Source organism: Hyposmocoma kahamanoa, unplaced genomic scaffold, assembly GCF_003589595.1.
Source record: "Hyposmocoma kahamanoa isolate Upper Pololo Valley unplaced genomic scaffold, ASM358959v1 78, whole genome shotgun sequence".
NCBI classification, from domain to species: Eukaryota; Metazoa; Arthropoda; class Insecta; order Lepidoptera; family Cosmopterigidae; genus Hyposmocoma; species Hyposmocoma kahamanoa.
The window spans coordinates 22,693,038-22,712,306 of NW_020653945.1; the positions used below are offsets into that span (position 1 = coordinate 22,693,038).

General features: G+C 37.4%; 4 protein-coding genes across 5 annotated transcripts in view; 2 read left to right on the forward strand and 2 right to left on the reverse strand.

Annotated features, from left to right (window-relative positions):
- The window catches only part of LOC113232748, a 4,759-nt gene extending 4,507 nt beyond the window's left edge, over positions 1-252 (reverse strand). The window contains exons 1-2 of the mRNA XM_026467526.1: positions 236-252; positions 41-180 (exon numbers count right to left, since the gene is read on the reverse strand). Of these exons, the coding sequence (XP_026323311.1) occupies positions 41-180; positions 236-252 (157 nt within the window). The remainder of the gene's footprint in view (positions 1-40; positions 181-235) is intronic.
- A 296-nt stretch (positions 253-548) lies between these two features.
- LOC113233287 (protein archease-like) lies at positions 549-2,276 on the reverse strand. Its single transcript, XM_026468353.1, has 3 exons — positions 2,134-2,276; positions 1,970-1,994; positions 549-1,624 (listed from the first exon to the last, which is right to left on the reverse strand). Exons 1-3 carry the CDS (start codon positions 2,192-2,194, stop codon positions 1,234-1,236), a joined length of 477 nt encoding a protein of 158 aa, XP_026324138.1. The 5' UTR covers positions 2,195-2,276; the 3' UTR covers positions 549-1,233.
- A 1,189-nt stretch (positions 2,277-3,465) lies between these two features.
- On the forward strand, positions 3,466-6,332 carry LOC113233286. The gene is made up of 4 exons (XM_026468352.1): positions 3,466-3,732; positions 4,183-4,272; positions 5,335-5,442; positions 6,015-6,332. The coding sequence occupies exons 1-4, from the start codon at positions 3,499-3,501 to the stop codon at positions 6,153-6,155; spliced, it is 573 nt and encodes a 190-aa protein (XP_026324137.1). The 5' UTR covers positions 3,466-3,498; the 3' UTR covers positions 6,156-6,332.
- An 11,184-nt stretch (positions 6,333-17,516) lies between these two features.
- LOC113233289 (NADH dehydrogenase [ubiquinone] 1 alpha subcomplex subunit 2) lies at positions 17,517-19,269 on the forward strand. Of its 2 annotated transcripts, none has more exons than XM_026468355.1 (3): positions 17,517-17,672; positions 17,751-17,857; positions 19,125-19,269. In XM_026468355.1, exons 1-3 carry the CDS (start codon positions 17,593-17,595, stop codon positions 19,205-19,207), a joined length of 270 nt encoding a protein of 89 aa, XP_026324140.1. In that variant the 5' UTR covers positions 17,517-17,592; the 3' UTR covers positions 19,208-19,269. The 2 variants fall into 2 exon arrangements, with proteins under 2 accessions (XP_026324140.1, XP_026324139.1); XM_026468354.1 differs by lacking the exon at positions 19,125-19,269 and adding an exon at positions 18,065-18,165.

The following is a 19,269-nucleotide window of genomic DNA, read 5'->3' on the forward strand; positions in this document are numbered from 1 at the left end:
TCTGGGGCGAAATTATCTGTTGTACCCGTTTTGAGTTTACTTGCTCTACTTTTCTTTGATAGTTTTTCAGTAGTTTTACGTGTTTTTACTGTGGAACTATCAGTTTTGGAAGTACAGTTACAGGCTTTGAATTGATCTGGTACAAAAGTATCTGTTGCACCAGTTTTGAATTTACGAGCTCTGCATATTTTTGATAATTCTTTATTATTTTGACATGTATTTTTTTTAGACTGACCTGCTGTGCATGTGCATGTTTTGGGAGCACAGTTACAGACTTTAGATTGATTTTTTAATCGATTTTTAATAGGTTTGCATATACATTTCGCGGAAGTACTGCTTAATTGCTCTATTTCATAATCATCTGTTTTAGATTGGTAAGTTGCGAAATCGCTTAGTTTGAAATTACGTGTCATGCGTTTCTTTAATATTTCGTCGTGACGTTTACATTTTCCTGTTTGGATTTTAGTTGGCAGGGGATTATCTACAGGAAAATCGTGTGTTGAGGAATATTCTGAATCATCTGTTGAAGAATATTTTGTATCATGGGTCTTATCTTTTATTTTTGTTCCGGACGTATATGATTCATCATCATCATCATCATCATCGAAGGACTTAGTTATTTTAGATGCATTTGAATTATTTTTTTTGAGAATATACATTTGAGAGTAATTTGGTTTATTTAATTTCCTCTTTGTCTCACTTACTTTTTAATAAGTGAAAATTAAATAAACCAAAATAACAACACAAACCCATTGAGATTGTAGATAAAACGTCAAATTAACACTTGACAGCCAGTTGATTCAAGCATTGACAATGTCAATAGTTTTTTTAACTGACTTGGGAATGAAGCTGCTTGTGTGTAAGTATTGAGTATCGATGTATGTAACATTCACTTCACCAGCACCAAAGGTTCAACTACACTGTCGAACATCGCCGAGTAAACTGGTACAAGTACAATGTGTATTATTTGGATGGGTGTGCTATATAAAAACAATGCTTTATATAATGTAATCTGGGTAAATGGCTTGCTGTAACTTGACAAAATCTGACTATCTCTATGAACTTTTGTCCGGAATTGTGGACCTCAGTAGTATATTAGATTGAATAAGTACCTGCTTATTTATCAACCAATTAAGTTAAAAATGATGAGGTTTACTGTAAACCCATATACTTAGCTACAATAATAAACGACATGAATTTAACAAACAAAAGTATATGTAGGTACTCTTAAGTCTAAATATCAATTATAACGTAAACTTCAAATTTGTTATCCTTTGGTTCCTCAACAATCTGCATCGCTGAATATGTTATAGCTTTCACTTCTGTTCCTTGTGGATGCTTGCCAATTTGAAATTCCTCACCATAACACTTACAAACTATCCTAAACTCTTCCGTATTAAATTCAGTTATTACCAACTTTTTACATATTAAAAAGGGTTCGGCAGAGAATAAAAACAGTAATTCGTCAAGAAAATGGTACAATAGACCAAGCATATCATCAGCTGATGCTTCAATAGTGTGCACTTGCTTGATTTGTACGTAATTGAGTTCAGTCATGTAACCGAACATAGCCATGCCGCATTGTTCGAAAGCTTCTTTGAGACTGTCTCCCCAAGCATGCAATCTGAAAAATAAAATAATTAGTACATTTCTAATAATGGAAATCAGTAAAGTTTATTCATCAGTTTTGCATCTGAAATTCACAGTGGCAACGCCACCCCACCTCCCGTTTGGTTCTGTATCATCCATCAGCTTTTACAAATTATCAAGGACTACTTTACATTTGCAAAATTTATTGCATCACAATACGTAATTTTGAGTCATGCATTAACTTATTAATTAATAATATTTTATGTGCAACATTCTAAAAATTATCAACTACGTACAGATTTACTTTTATAAAGAATAAGGAAAAGATTAAAAACCTTATCATAATGAATGTGTGAATTATAGTTTAATGTAGACTTACTGTACATCTGCTGTGTGATCCAAATCTGCGAAAGAATTTGTAAGAACACATTAAAAGTAAATATATAAAACCAACGATATCTATATACTAGTATACTAGCGTTATAAAACTTGAAACCTGTGTAAAGAAGCATAATAATTAAAATGCATGTTTATTGAACTCACATTCATATTTGACAGGAGGTATCGTAAAATCATCTTCTGTAAGTCCTAATTCTTCGTCCATTTTTATTTATCCTATATAAATTTGACAAGAGAGTTCACTACTGATATATAAATAAAATTCACGTAAAATTCTATACGGCACACAATATAACAGCTGGCAGGCAAACAAATGGAGAAAAAGTTGACATTGACAGTAACAGTTGGTAGCCATAGACTATACTGTTTACTTTTTTTTATTATTATTTATTTCCATCTTCCAAGATTAAATTATTTGATGATAATACTACATAATATGTCTGTCGATGATAATGATATTATTGATTGATTGGGTTGCTTAGACGGCAAATCCGACACTGGAAATCAAAATAAAACGGGTATAATGTCATATTCACACACAATGAACACGAATTTCTGCTTCTTTCCGAAACAGTTTTTCGCAAAAAATCTCATCAATATTTAATAATTCGAAGATCTGGCAATATATTCTCGAAGGATGTTACATTTTATTATACAGGGTTAAGAGCACGTCAAGCGTAAAGCTTGAAACTTAAGACTTAAATCTAACTCTATGCCGCTTACGATAAGAGCGATCCAAAGTACAAACTGTCAAGCTTGATGTGCTCTTGAATGTACCTTAACATTTAATTATGTATTCGTGTTATCGCTAGTATAACAATTTGTTGTATTGCTACTGTGTTGGGTAATTTTTCGAAAAATTTCAGTGGAAATTTTTCCGGAAAAATTCCCGAAAAATTGGGAATATTTGAAAAACTTGGAAAAATATAATTTGGAACGCTTACATTATTTTCTACGTTTAGAAATATCTTTTGGAGTTTTATTTAGCGTCAAAGTAAAAGCTACTTAATAGAAAAACTAGATTTAATTTAAAATAATTTCACAACAGCGAAAAACCTCCAATTATCACACCGCCAATCACGCCGTGATTCTTGTCGTCTGACTGTTATTGTTAACATAGTTCAATCATTTATCGAAAATAATAATCAAGCTTTAATATATATGCTGATTTACAATAGCTACCCGATGTAAAAGGAAATGGTAGGTTGGGTAGGTCCCTTTATATTACCTACCATTTCCTTTTTCATCCAAATTCCGTACCTCTTCCATAATTTGTAACCTCGCTTTCCCAACAATTTCATTGGCTAAATGTGAAGGCAAAGCCATTAACACTAAAAAAAAAGTACTAGTCGTGTCATTATTTTATTGTCATTTCATATAATTGTCACAAATTGAAAATTTTTAAATACCATTCCAATGATTTTCATTTGTTTATGCTCAAACTATAAACTTGTTTATAGTAGGTTTAGTAAATTTTGTAATTTTTGTTTCGTGTAAATTACTGCTGAAATGGATCCGATCGCTGTCCTACAAAATAGGATTGAGCAACTAGAAGCAAAGTTGGGTTTGGCTCCGAACGCTCCCGAAAACATTCACCAGCATCATGGGGACTCCGCGACCACAAATTTACTGCACGCAGCGCAGGGCATCACCAACGCTACTGTGGGACACGAGAAATTGCCAGAGGCCATGCACTTGGCCAGTGAATTGAACAACTACACGGATCCTAATTTGGCTGAAAACGTAAGCTTTTGTTTCATATGTCCATTTGTTATTACCATGACTCAACTTGGTTAGAGGTTTGCAATATTTGGAAGGACTTTAGTAAATGTGACGTCAGAGAGGGATTGAGGGGGAGGGTAGGAGACCACCCCTGCAAAATTTAAAAGTTAGGACATTGATAGTTTTCGAGATATTAATTTTTGAAAATTAAAAAAAAAGTACCTCAAAATTATATATTTTTGCACCAAATACGCGGAAAAAAGAGTAAACAATGTGGGAATGAGGGGTATGCGAGGGGAACCCGCCCACGAAGTTTCAAACTAATAATATTAATAGTTTTTGAGAAAAAAAACTGAAAAATAACCTCAAAATCATGCATAATAAAATTGGTGGAGAGGCCCAATATTTGTACAGTCTCATTTCATCACAAGAATGTCGTTTTTTTTAAATCTATTTTTTGTTGCTTTCTAGCTGCAGCAAAACGAGATGCATGCGCAAGAGGTAGCAGCAGCCGAGAATGTGATACGGCATCACTGCCACTGCATGCATCAGTGTAGACAGGTGAGACTTGTATATACATATATACTTGTATTTTTAATCTGGTGATTGTCGGGGAGGACTACAAACAAATACAGATGTAATAAGTGTCAGATGTAACAACAAAAACTTGATAGTCTGTTCCAATCCATATTGAACAGAAAGTAAACAAAACTGGTTAAAATTCTAAAGCAATCACTCAATAAATCAAATAAGTATCACTTTCATGTATATTTCAAAGATTTCGGCTTGATATCTCATAACTTTTTCCAACAATATTCATTTGAATAGCATCATAAAATCATATTTTAAAAATGGTAGTCGAAAAGTGAGGTTATTTTTCATCTATACTTCTATGATTTGTCGATGGTTGCATAGTGCTGTAGGAAAAAAACATTTGATTCATTCAATTAAAGTTTTTTAATCAATTAGTAAATCTAATATTTCAATCGCAATCGAAGGACTATCTGGGTATAACGATTTGAAGGAGGAATTCAAATTAAGATTTCCAAAAATTTTAATATACTTATATAGGATAAATAAGGAAAACCGCTACTATGACTTAATTTAAGAAATGTATTCATTCAATTAATTAATCGATTTGTAGTTGGCATTACAATTGGTCATCACTAAACCGTCTATGATTTGCATGATTTACATTTTGTTCAAAATGGATTGAAATGAAGTATAAATATATGTTAAAGTTCATGTAACTAAAGTTGTTGTTTATGATGTAGTCATAGTTCTGCAAGGCTGTTAGTATTTTATAAATAACCCTGTTTGTGATCCAAAATGCTCTCCTCCAGCAAAATAGGCACCATATCATACCATGCCCTTCTCCAGCCGCATTCATAAAGAGAATTGTCTTTTATTCTAATACTAAATTACTAATTATTAATAACTAGTAACATACAAATTAATCAGTAATCTTTTCTGTACACTACATTGATTCTTCAAATTTGATTTACGGACCAACACACTAACCTTTTATTTTTCTCAAGGATTCAGTGCACGACATTAATTCACAGAATTTAAAATACCTCTAAAAAGAGATTTAACATACCAGTTTTTCTACTTTTATTGTAGGCAGCACCAGTGATGGACTCACAGCCAATACAACAGGTTCCCCAGATGCAAGAGACAGTGAATAACCTACAAGCAGCTGCAGCTGAAGTAAAAGCTGATGCAGATGTAGTATGTTAACTAATTTATTTTGATTGTACGTCTGATAGTTTTAATTGCCTGTTATTTATACCAGAGTCCTTCTTGGAGTGCTACCTGCTAATCAGTTCAAAGTTAAGAACAGTGATGAGTTCATTTTTCTATTCTTTGTTTTATCCCACCTGAAGCCCACTAAGATATTATAGATTCTAGGCAGATGAGACAATTATAATAATTGTATCCTAAGTCAACGTTGCTCTCTTATAGATATGTGAAACCCACTCCTAAGCAGCCACATGATTTAACCAGCGAGCTAAAAATAATCAAGAGCTGAAAAAGTCTTACAGCTCTTTAAGTTACCCTTGGCTCTCAGTTGTAAGTAGTGGTGAAATTGCTGGTAACAGTGATGGAAGGTTGCTAACATACATGGTGTACATGTGTATGGCGTTACCATTCTTGGCTTATTATGCTATCGTTTTAGGGAGGGCTACAGGATTATTTTATTATATTATTCCATATTTTGGCTGTATTCAATACCACAACATATCTGTACATTATAAGTTTGCCAGCTCAACTTGTTAAGTTATGATTTTCTTTATTTGCAGGTTTCTCAAGGTGTTGCTGAACTCGCCGAAACTGTTGGAAATGCAGCTGCTAACGCCTCAGAGCAGCTAGCGGCTGTAGCTGAGAAAGTCGACCAAGTTGAGGAGAAAAAATTCCCTAGGAGGAGGAATGGTCTTGACTAATGGAGGCTCTCTGACCAATTCATGTGTGGTGCTGTTATTTTGGATGTTTTGCGAATGATTCGTGATATTTATTTAAAATTATTTATAAATCCCTTAAGAAATTACAGATTAAAAAGCATGGACATTTTTGTAGTACTTCTTATTATTGACATTTAAGAAATATACAGAGCGCTCAATTGCGTGTCTTATTCCAGCGTGGATTGTAAAACATCCTCGGTAACTTTAAAACAGTGTATGACCGCCGTTTTCTCGTGGTCCCACTAATAAATGTAGGTTTATTGAATCGGATGAACCAAATTACGAGACAGGGCTGTCGCGCCGCCCAATGGGCCACTAGTGGCGGGCTCGAAACGCCACCACTAGTGGTCGAGTCGATAGGTACCCCTTGTGCCATATTAAGTGCCACAGTGATAATGATAACCTTTTTTTGCATGTTTTATTTTGGATTACGATGGTTCACAAAGAGACGTAATGAATAACGTGAGTCGCAGGCGGGCACATTTGTTGCTACTAATTTTCAAAATTCGGTATACACCTTTTTTATTTTTCTTTAAAAATACTTCCATATTCTTATCGTTCCTAAAACTCGATAAATTCTTGGAATAACGTTGCGTAATTAAATCTAGTTAGTGTGATAGTTTCTTTTTCTATGTGCCAGAGATTTTCCAAATGAATGTGCTCGCGGATCTCGCACATGACTAAACTAATTTTGAAAACCATAGTCTTAAAAAGCACCTTTCTATTATAATATTGTTTCGGGCCGCACATGATAGCTGCGACCCGCCAGGTCGCAGGTTGAGAATGGCTGCAATAGACGCAGCCACCAGTCCCCTAGTAGCTGGCTGCATGGCGCGGGCCACTTCCGCAGTGACTCGAAAGCGGCCACTCGAACACCCGTTTATCCGTAACTTGTGGTCGCGTTTTGTACCCGCCACTGGGGGTCTACTCTCGATCTCCGTCCGAAACAATTACTGCCAAATAAGCAATACTTGACCAAATGAAAGAACGCGTGATGCGAATGAAGCTTCATACTTGACACTTGTCTTTTAATTTTGTCGAATATTACTTATTTGACAGTAATTGTTTCGGACGGAGATCGAGAGTAGACCCCAGAAGACCTAATAGGTGGGCGGATTTAGTGCAATCATGGCGGGCCTTATTCCAGCGTGACCATAGTCGAGTTCTTGAAATTTGACTAGCCAGATAAACTGTCGCTATTTAGTCGGTTTTAGTCGCAAAAAACTACATTTAGTCGGTCTGCCGTTCAAAATGTATAAGGGTGGTTGCTGTCCTTACTGAAATAAGCTTATTCCAGCGGCACCATTTCTCAATCTCGACAGCCACAACAGCTAGCTTAGATCTGATTACACTAAAAAAGTCGTGATTTAGTCGGTTCTAGTCGTAAAAAATTAGATTTTGTCGTTACGCCATTTTGATGTTATTAAGGTGTTTACTGTCCACGCTGGAATAAGCTTATTCCGACGGCACTATTTTTGAATCTCGTGAACCACAGTTCCTAGCTTAGATCTGATTGTACACAGAAAAAGTCGTGAGTTAGTCGGTTCTAGTCGCGGAATTTTAGTTTTAGTCGCTCCTTTGTTAAGACGTAACCGATTTATTATTTCTTTATGCCTGTGTTCGTCTCGGAGCTCACGTACAAATTTTGCTTAATATACAGAAATTGTTTTTTTTTTTTAAATACATTATGGCCAGGCTAAATAAGTAGGTCAGTCGATAGAGCACTATGGGTATTTATTACTATTAAAAACGGGACACAGAAATATTACATACATAGATACTACGACGTAAGTAAATACTTGTAACAGGAACTAATATAAAATTACAGCAAAAAAGACTCGCGCACTTGAAAGACTTCTAACTCGAACCAGTGTTAGACGCGGGTTCTTGGACACTTAACTGGGGCGCGCGAGGGTGAGGGTCGGTAATCACGCATAAAACGGAAGTTACCGGAAGTTGTTTCGTTATTACCATAATTGGTCATGAAAAAGCTTAGAGGATGGGAAAAAAATAAAAGAAAGGAGCTGCCCTAACTACAGAATCAACGTGCATATAACCAAAATTTGAAATTTACATATGACGGATTTCTTTAGTGTTGTACCATAATCTATCAATAAGTCATTATCGACATGCAAATGTATGGCTTGAATGTTGAAACGGTTTTTTTTTTGTTTCTTTAGTTTACTGTAACCAAAGTATGCCTAAACACACACGAGTCTAATAATAACTGAGAATAACTAGTAAATGAGTCTTGTTTAATCTAAATTGAACATAAAATTATTTACCAATAAACCTAATGATGGAAGTGCATTGTCATGTGTCATAGACCAACTCCGTCGCCTGGATACGGTTGTTGACATGTTTCACTTGTCACTTGAAAATATATGGATTTGATCGAGTAACGCTTTTGCATTTCAATATATATTTAATATTTTGGCGACGATGGCGGAAGAATTAGACCGTCTCACGCGTTTACGGGCCGCAATACGCGGCCAATTAACGAAACTACAGACACAATTGGAACAAATACAAATTACATCGGATTTCGAAGTAAGTCAAAGACTGTCAAATCTCGAAAATTACAAAAAGAAATTTGATAATATTCAAAGTGATATAGAAGGTCAAACGGAGAATCTAGAATCGGAGATTGAACAACGACATACCACGGAAGAGATCATTCTACAGATACAGGTGAAACTACATGGCTTACGCCCTGCTCCCTCTACCGATGTGCCTTCTACATACATGTCGGCGGCACAACACGCTAGGAGCTTCGAAGGTATCCCTGTACACAGCACGGTACAATTAACTTCTCAACGCGACCCGCACCCCAGACTCAATTTCATGCCGTTTCATGAAAAAGAATCGTTCAAGAACTATATGAAAAGGCTTTCAGTATATCTTATGCTGAACAATATTAATGATCCCAAAATGAAAGTTTACATGCTTCTGTCTACATTGCCTCCGGAACTACACGAAAGAGCCCACGATCTGTGCTCTCCAGAAGATCCGCTCTGTAAGACTTTCGAAGAGCTATCTGACATCTTAGACAATTACATCGACCCGAAACCTAGCATATGGGCATCTCAACATACCTTCATATCACGACTGCAGCAGCCCGATGAATCAGTCGCCGTGTACGCGTCGGAACTGAAGAGACTGTCAATGAACTGTGAATTCAAATGTCCACACTGCAAGAAACCTACGCTTGACACACCTCCGCCGTGGCGGAATATTACACAAAGTCCGGACAGTCAAAACTCTACTTCGGGCCACCCCGGTTGGAGACTCACCATATTTGCTTATGTTTGGACGACAAATAAGAACTAGGCTAGCCGCGAAGATCCGTGCGCGACCAAAGTCTGAACCCCGACTTGGTACCATTGTGAGGGAGTTCTTACCAGGGAGCAGAGTTCAAGCTCGAAACTACTCCATATTTGGGAGCAAGTGGGAGTTCGGTAGAGTGACCCGTCGTCTCGGAAACCTACATTATCAGATCGAAACTGCCAACGGCCGCATCTGGATCCGCCACCTGGACCAGCTGCTCCCGGCTCCAGGTATTCTTGGGAATCACGGCGGAGGTGTGTCATAGACTAACTCCGTCGCCTGGATACGGTTGTTGACATGTTTCACTTGTCACTTGAAAATATATGGATTTGATCGAGTAACGCTTTTGCATTTCAATATATATTTAATATCATGTAATCTAGTTACATACAAAGTTCTGTTAAAATTTGACTCTTCAAAATGAAGCGAACAAATGAAGATGGTCTTTGATCCAACGTTTATATTCGGCAGTCCTATGATTTCCAACTATTCTTTCTTCCTTTTTTCATTTGTAGGAAAACATGAAATATTAAAAAAAGAACAATAAAAACCTCGTAGTGAATTGTTTTAATAACAGAATATCGATAATATGTATGCTTATAAAATCAACACTATCTCAAAATAATCGTTAACAACAATCATCAAAATATACAAACAAACAGGCAATCTAAAGTAACAAAAGCAAAATTTGGCAAGATTTATAAATAAACTACTTACATAAGTCTAATTACATGAAATATTTTGGCAATTGTGTGATTTATAGACAAAAACATAACTCATGCCTGTGCAATGTAATATTCGATTGATTTGCACTTTTTCTAAAGCCACATTCCTTAATGCTGTAGCGTCGCATTTTTATTAATACCTAATTATTCTCACTGTCAATATTTTTGTCCAATTTAATTATAATACATGCGAATAATTCAATAGTACATTTGGAAAATCATTTGTTTTGACATTAGATGTACTTCCCTTTGACAACGGTATCATGTACCTCATGTACTGCGAAATGGACACGGTTGGCATTTAAGATGACGTTACGTATTTTCGATTCCCGTGTTTGACACAGACCAATGTAATGTTATCTCTTTTGGCTTAAGACGGCACGTAATAGTTAAAAAAAGGCAATAACATTTTTATGTTTTCGACGTCGAAATGCATCATATACATATAACGTCTGATTTATATATATCAACGTAACATGTCCTTTATAGTTTCCATAGTCTAAGTGAAAAAGTGATAGTTTGGCAAAACAGGGTCGATGGGGAGAAGCGTCATCTACATTCGCAAAGATTAAACTACTTCCTCGAGAATGGGTGGTCGTCGCGATATCGGGTAAGACGCTTTCTAGTACGCTTCGGACGAACTAGATGGGTTGACACGCTATACTCTCCTTGCAGTTCATGTAGGAGACCTCGCTCATGAACTGGCGAAAGTAGTTCCCCTCTTGCGTCTGACTCGGTGCTACACGTTCTCATTCGCCGAGGACACTCACGTCGAGGTAAGGGTACTATAGGTACCGCAGCAGTATTAAATCGATCACGATAAGGGGTGAGTTGCTTTGCATGGTATTTTCGAAAATTTCTATTCGATTTTTTTAATGGCGCAAAGAAGAAAGTCTTAGGAAACACTTGTTTTGTAGGTGTCAGCCCGTTGGGAGACATGGTGGTGGTGTGGTGGCGGACGATGCGGTCCCGTGACAATACGGTGCTGAGCGAAAGGTGTCAGCTCTCCCCCTGGCTGAAAAATATCATCATTGTCAGATAACTGATTCGTATCCAGTGACTGAAACCGCATGCTTTCATCGACCCTAAGCACGTCAGAGGAGGAGCATGAAATGATCCGGTGAAGTGGTACAAAACACATTTGATATTGAATGCGGCGATTGTCAGCAAAATACCAACATTCACGAGAGAAGTCGATTACCACCCCAGCCGCTAGGAGAAAATCTATTCCGAGCAATGCTTCATTGCCTCTGGTAAAATTAGAAAAGGGTTTTTTATCACCCTCTCATTTAAGTTCACATCTAAAGTAGTCAAGACTTCAACTTCGCGACTATATCCATCCGCGAGCTTAATAGATTTACGCGCGAATCGAAGTGGATGGCCCTTCTGTTTAAGGATTTTGTATAGAGTGTGACCTGCAATAATAATAATAATAATAAATGTTTATTTCAGTAATACAATTAACTTTACATTCACAGTGGATGGTACCTCCTATTAAGCTTATCAAGCCAGTGTCAGGAGGCACCGCTCTTCCATAGCCATAAATGCATATTTAACATTTTTAATTTATACTTAATGTAGTGTTTAATTGTTACATTTCCAAACATCGACAAAAACAAAACATACAATTTTTTTATTTTTTTTTATTCAATACTATGCTTGGCACCAGTATCAATCAAGGCGGTTCCACGCGATCCTAAAATTTGTATATTGAAAATGGGTCGTAAAACGCGGCGCAGTAAATTATCGGAGCTTTCACCGGTGCGCGCGACTTCTATAAAATTTCCCTTACGACTACAATTTATATAATGAGCACAAACATTTTCAGAACTATCACAGTTACTTTGTTTTCCACATTTTTCATGTTTACTACAGTTTGTCACAAATAAATTCGTTATTAATATAATTATCATTATTCGGAATGTCTAGGTTAACCTTTCGATCCATACAATTGTCAACATTGGACAAAAAAATGTTTTCGTTAGTATTTAAATGGCAAACTTTTTTCGGAATATCCAGGTTAACCTTTCGATCCATACCTACATATTTTATCATAGTTAAAATAAAAAATATTATCACTCGAACAACTATTATCATTCGTAGAAAAATTACAAAAATCTTCTGAATTATCCATAGTAACCTCTCGGTCAATACACTCGGACTTTGTCACAAATAAATGGTTAACACAACGACCAACATTTTCGTGACTGTAACATTTAGCATTGCAATGAACGGAATCGCATAAATTCTCGAAATCGTGTAAAGATGAGCGATCAGATGGCACATTTCGAACTAGGTCGGCGGTACCCGTTCGGAGAAAAGTTGAATTCTCGCGAAATTTCTTCGGCAAAAAGAAATGTTTCACCTAACGCAACATCCGACACGTAATTATCATTACATTCAGGTAACACCACATCATTATTACTAGAAACGGAATACTGTGCGGCCGTGTCCACACTTAAAAACTTTGTTCGGCGCACTTTTTACAATTTCCGCGAGTTACGTTTTTAGTACCGCACCGATAACAGGAAACGGGAATTGAAGTGTCACACTCACCTCGCTCTGCCAATTTACTGTACAGGCCCTTGTGATGCCCGTACCTTGCTTGCAGTATATACAAAACGGTTGGGTTGCCTTCGACACTGAATGAGGCCCGACTCCCAGTTGGGCCGGCGCTCTTGGAAAACCAGACGTATGGCCGGCAGCGACAATGCCGCCCGGAGTGACGGCGGGCGGGCGTATCCATGGCGCGCGTGGGCATCGCCAAGGTCGCTGCAGGCCGTGATAATGTAGCTGCACCCACGCTTACCGCGCGTGGAGGGAAGCTAGCAGCGTTGACTCGGGGCGATGCGGATGTCGGTGCACGCACGTTGTACCTTGCTGGTTTGGTGAGAGGCGCGGCCACGCCGCGCTTCGCACGCCACGCAGTGGATGACGATGTTGCACTTTCATCGGTAGAATCCTCTATCATGCGTGAATGGAAGATAAGTTCCGCGACATTACTGCACTCTTTATTTTATTTTATTTATTAGGTTCACCAACGTTGTGTACAATATTACTTATATTCGATATACATATATTATTTTATAATCTAATTGCCACAAACACTTAAAGGTAAACACAACATGCACTGACTAAAAGCTAACAATGTCTAATAAAAACTAAAAACTAACAGTGTCTAAATAAAGTAAACAATAAAGATCACAATATGGAGCACAATATACTGAAGGTCACTTATTTGGTACAGTCGAGTAAGTGAGAAATTTTCTTCCGAATCTTGAAAGGTGAATCGTGGTGAATGTCAATGCTATCACTGAAACCATTCACCGTTCTACTCAACCTTGCGACGGGTGAGTTTGAGCCAAATACAGTTTTACGAGGTGGGACACGTAATGGACTAATTTTGTTACGCGGATATCTAAAGGGAACACGCAATTTGAATTTTTGAAGCAAATGAGAGCAATCCACTTCATGACGAAATATTTTTGACACAAATGACATATCCAAAAGAGTTCTACGTTTCTCCAAAGACATCACATTGAAATGTGATAAACGACTCTGGTACGAGGAGAGTTTTTTCTTGGAGATTCCACATGAGTACATTAAGTGCCAAACAAATCTTTTTTGAATGCGTTCTAAACGTAAGGAGTGTGTTGCGTAGTGTGGTCTCCAAACAACACTGCAGTACTCCAAGATACTGCGTACTAAGCTATTATATAACATAATATTGGGTTTACAGCTTCGAAAACTTTTAATGTTTCGCAGTACGAATCCCAACATACGCGAGGCCCTACTTACAACATTATCAATATGCGGAATAAAAGTTAATTTGTTGTCAAATATAACACCTAAATCTCGAATTTCATCCAATACCTGTATCAAAATGTCGTTTATGTGATATTTGTAAAGAACCATGTTATGCATTCTACCAAACCTTACTACAAAGCATTTACTAGCGTTTAAGGTCATACCATTCTCACTACACCAAGCAACCACTTCATCCAACTCACTCTGAAGCAAAACTGAATCCTCAACGGTATCAATCACTCTGCAAAACTTTAGATCATCTGCATATAAATACGGTTTTGAGTATCTAAATCTGTGAGGAATGTCATTTACGAAAATATTGAATAATACCGGGCCTAAATGAGAGCCCTGCGGTACACCTGATGTGACATTGATCGATTGTGAATTGAAACCATTAAGGACAATGTGAAAACTGCGATTATCCAGGTAAGATTTCACCCATCTTAACATAGAGTCGCTGAAGCCATACACCGATAACTTTTGCAGCAAAAAATGGTGGGGAACACGATCAAACGCCTTACTAAAGTCCGTGTATATAACGTCCACCTGTTTATTAGCGTCTAAAGATTCAAATAGACCTTCTGAAAAATCTACCAAATTGGTAGCTGTAGACCTGTGTTGAACAAAACCATGTTGAAAGTGGCTCAAAAATAGCTTAGTGTGACGCATTATACACGGACAAACCAATGATTCGAATAACTTGGCAAAACAAGATAGAATTGAGATTGGCCTGTAGTTACTAACCAGGTTCTCATCACCGGACTTAAATACAGGTACAATTTTGGCTATCTTCCACGCAGATGGGAATATTCCAACAGCAAGTGATGCATTGAAAATCATTAATAGCGGATCCACCAAGTATTCCGCGCATCTCACGATAAATATTGGAGGGATTCCATCCGGGCCAGCACCTTTATTTACGTTGATGCTCTTTAATTTCTTTAAAACCATGTCACGATTCAGAGTTGGCGATGTTAACAACACACTACAGTTTGATGTATCCAGTGGATCAGCTAGCTGAGCGGAATTACAGGTCACATCATCATTACCACTTGAGTACACAGATCCAAAATGAGACGCAAAATATCTACAAATTTCCCGACCATCCGAAGATGTCTGATGTCTCTTCTCGACGTAACCTTTTCCTTATCTTTTGATTTAAAAGGCCGTAAACCATATCGAGTTGAACTTTTTCGGTGAGGTCTCCGAAGCTTCGATAAAAGAGCCCTCGCTCTGGCTACAAACAAATTTGTGTTTTCGTCACATTATTCCAAGTAAAATAACTCTTTATAGATTTTGTAGGGCGGCCGTCAGTCGCCGTATGCGCTTCGCAGTCGAGTAATTACGTAGTAAAAAAACTCCACGACGTAGTATTTTTAATTTGTTTTTTTGTTTACTTTGCCACCAGATTGCAGCAGGTCCTATCAGGAGCATGGACATGCCACGTATAGCGTTATCATCAGACACGTTGGCGCAGTCTTTAAAACTTTCGACCGCGTCCACGAACGCCTCTACTGAATCAGAGGGGTCGCCGGAGAAGCGGGCGGTGCACGTTGCGAAATTACCAGGTGTAGGGTCTGGTGCTGGAGATGTGACAACAAACGAAGCTGGCGCAATTTGCCGGTCCAGCACTCGATCCAATAGCCTCTCGAAGGATTCTGCCTAAGAGCGCTGCATATCGCAGCCTTCATGTTTGACACCTGAGAGGTAGGTATGAAGTCGTGTCGGTTCGCTGCATCATCTTCGACAGCGTCGTCGAAGAGTTCAGACTGTCGTCGTGACTGTCTTCTGGTACGAGTCATCGTTACGAAAAATGTCAATAGGTGCTTCATATCACTACACTTTCGAATAGAAACGTACACTCACACAATTTGAACAGTTTAATCCATGAATATCACTCAAGGTCGGGCCACCGTTGGGTAGCCATTTTATGGCCAGGCTAAATAAGTAAGTCAGTCGGTAGAGGACTATGGGTATTTATTACTATAAAAAACGGGGCACAGAAATGTTACACAGATACTACGACGTAAGTAAATACTTATAAAAGACGCGCGCACATGAAAGACTTCTAACTCGAACCAGTGGCAGGGTCGTGTTCCAGAACTCTACTCAATGCTCAAGTCAGGACTTGAGTACGATTTAAAGCACTAGAAATCATACTCTAGTCCTTGCCATTAGGGTCGTATTACATAGGGTCGGACCATTAGACGCGGACTCTTGGACACTAACTGGAGCGCGCGGGGTTTCGTTATTATTGCCTTAATTAGTCATGAAAAAGCATTGACTTGTGAAAAAGTGATATTTTGGCAAACCAGAGTCCACGGCGAGAAGCGCCATCTATATTCGCAAAGATTAAACTACTTCCTCGAGAATGGGTGGTTGTCGCGATATCGGGTAGGACGCTTTCTAGTACGCATGACATTTATTAGTTTATGTGTTGGGCTCCTAGCTTACACGAGACGAACGAGGCATGCGGAGTACAGTCGCGTACGACTACTGATCAGAATAATTAAATAATGATTGAATGACTTAATTGAATAAACGATGACTATTATAATTTATAGCGCAAGTAATTTTAAGTACGAATTGGTGTTACGGCTAAATTTGACTCTTAAAAATTCAGTAGATATCTAAAATATATTGTTTATTACACTGTCGATTCAAAATCATTTTAATCACCACGAACACGAAATCTAGAGTCATTTCACAATGAACATTTGGAGCGGCGGCCGTGGCCTTCCTTATACATATATACATTTTTCATTGTCTGCAATTTTTCTACGAAAATGTACTTATCAATGAAAATAAATTATTTACCCTATATCTTCTAAACAAAGGAGCGACTAATTCTAAAATTTCGCGTTTAGAACCGACTAATTCACGACTTTTTCTGGGTGCAATCAGATCTAAGCTACGAGCTGTTGTTCTCGAGATTCAAAAATGGTGCCGCCATGTTAACTTATTATATCTATGCTCCCTTTTAGGGAGCATTCATTATCCTGCATTATACGATTATGAATGTAATCGAAGCGTGCAAGCCATTCTGTAATCCTGCGATGGGTCCGAGATTCCATACGAGGGCCATACGCAGGATAGTGAGCAATCTCCTGCCTGCGCGGCGGACTGCCATCCTGGTAGTGAATGGGCCGTTTTAGCAGAAGTTTATAATAATACTTACGTAGCGTATTGATGACATGGGCTTGCAGACCGAACTATGGGATGTGTGACAGCTCGTATAGTTCTGAGAGGTTGTTTTGGCCTGTTTCTAATAGTCTATGCGATTTTTAACGAATAAATTTTGAAACGCAGACCTGATTCAAAAGACTTATATCCAAGCTAAAAGTCCTAAAAATATTATGTATATATTTCTCTAGATGGAAAAAAATAAAGGAATGGCAAATAAATGTCAAAACACTGTAAGTGGCTGCACCTCTTACCGCGAAAAGCCAAAAGAAATAAGAAAACAAAACTTTGACAATTCACATTTGACGTTTTAAAATAGTTTTACCCTTTTGCTGGATTTGTGTTTTTCAATTAAATAACAAATTGTATAACCAAAAATGTCTTTGAGGATCGGTGGTGCTCTAAAGGAGCTCAGAATCCATCTGTGCCAGACTAGTAAGAACGCTGAAGGTGTGAGGTACAGTAATATTTTGATTACATAAACAGTAACACAACCTCAATTACTATTATGACAAACTTTTTACATTGATTTCAGGAATTTTTTGATCAAAAACTACGTGAACATTAAGAAGGCCAACCCAGACTTTCCCATACTGATTCGCGAGTGCAAGGGCATTCAACCGCGCGTTTGGGCTCGCTATGGTTTGTAGTCATTTTCTTCTCGAGTGTCTGTACCAGTTTTAATTATATAAAATGCCTTATTATAGAAAACAACTCTAGCCGTTTCGTTTTGTAGTTATGAATTGTAATTTTCCTAGTTACCTTTCCTATACCTTATGCCTTTATATTCTAGTTCCTATATTGTACGCACCTTAAATCCTATGCATCCTTTTATCATATATCCCACAGACAGAGCCCAAGAAATGTCCAAAAATCTTTCTAGTTTGACTGAAGCGGAGGTAGCTGAATGTCTACAAGAACTGGCTGAGTGTTCAGGACCGTGCTAAGTGGTAATTTTCATGTAATAATTCTGTTCAGTATTTTCTATATTAAACGGTTTTACGCCCGGGGTGGGGATGATTGCTCATGGTAGCCACAGTGTGCGGAGTACTAGTAGATGCGGGACACGGTTACCTCTGCGCTTTGTAGCCTTTGCCGTATTTTAGTAAATCTCCATTCTATTTCTGCCCTAGGGATGGGTATCGACCAACAAAACATTGATTATTTACATCTATTTTTTTATTTTCACAAAACAATTGATGAACTGATTGTGGCTTAAAAAATCAATTCATTGACAATTTTTCTTCTTTCTTCAATAATTTCATTGGTCTCTTCGTATTCTTGTTGGTGAATTTTTTTAGCTGTGTAAGTCAAATTTGACTAGTCAAGATTTAGTCAATTCTAGTTGCATGACAGTAGGAATTTTCAGGGCTGGGATCAACTTTATCCAGCGGTTCCATTCTTCAATTTCGTGAATCACAGAACCTAACTTAGATCTAAGAGTGTACAAAAGTCGTGATTTAGTTGGTTTTATATAGTCTTTGATCAAATATATTGGTTCTAGTTGCAAAAAAATAGATTCAGTTGATACGCTATTTTTTTACGTTATGTTATTTACTAAGTTATGGTAGTGTTATACAGTCCACACTGGAACTTATTCCTTATATGTATAACTTAATTCTGTAATATATAATAACTAACTTTATTCTGGTTACCTTTCTTACTCCGGATGTTTGATTGATAAATCCATCATTATCATCCTTTAAAGTATTTAGATATCTTTTGAGGTCAATAACTATTGACCTTAGGAATAAAACTATTTTTCCGGATTTAAATCGCGTATATTTGTTTTTTCAAACAAACCGACGTTTCGGGCCCTTTACAGGTCCCATGGTCACGGTTGACTATTGACCTTTGTCATTGTCATTGTCATTTTAATACATATTTTACATAATTATGTTACTTCCAGAAAAAGGAGAGGAGCGCACCGCATCTCTAACCGACCAGTCTGCAACTGATGTTATGAACACCCTCAGTAAACTTTTAAAGTGAATTTAGTTATTAGATGTTATTATTATGTACAGCTTATAGACATTAAATTTTTGTTTTAATTT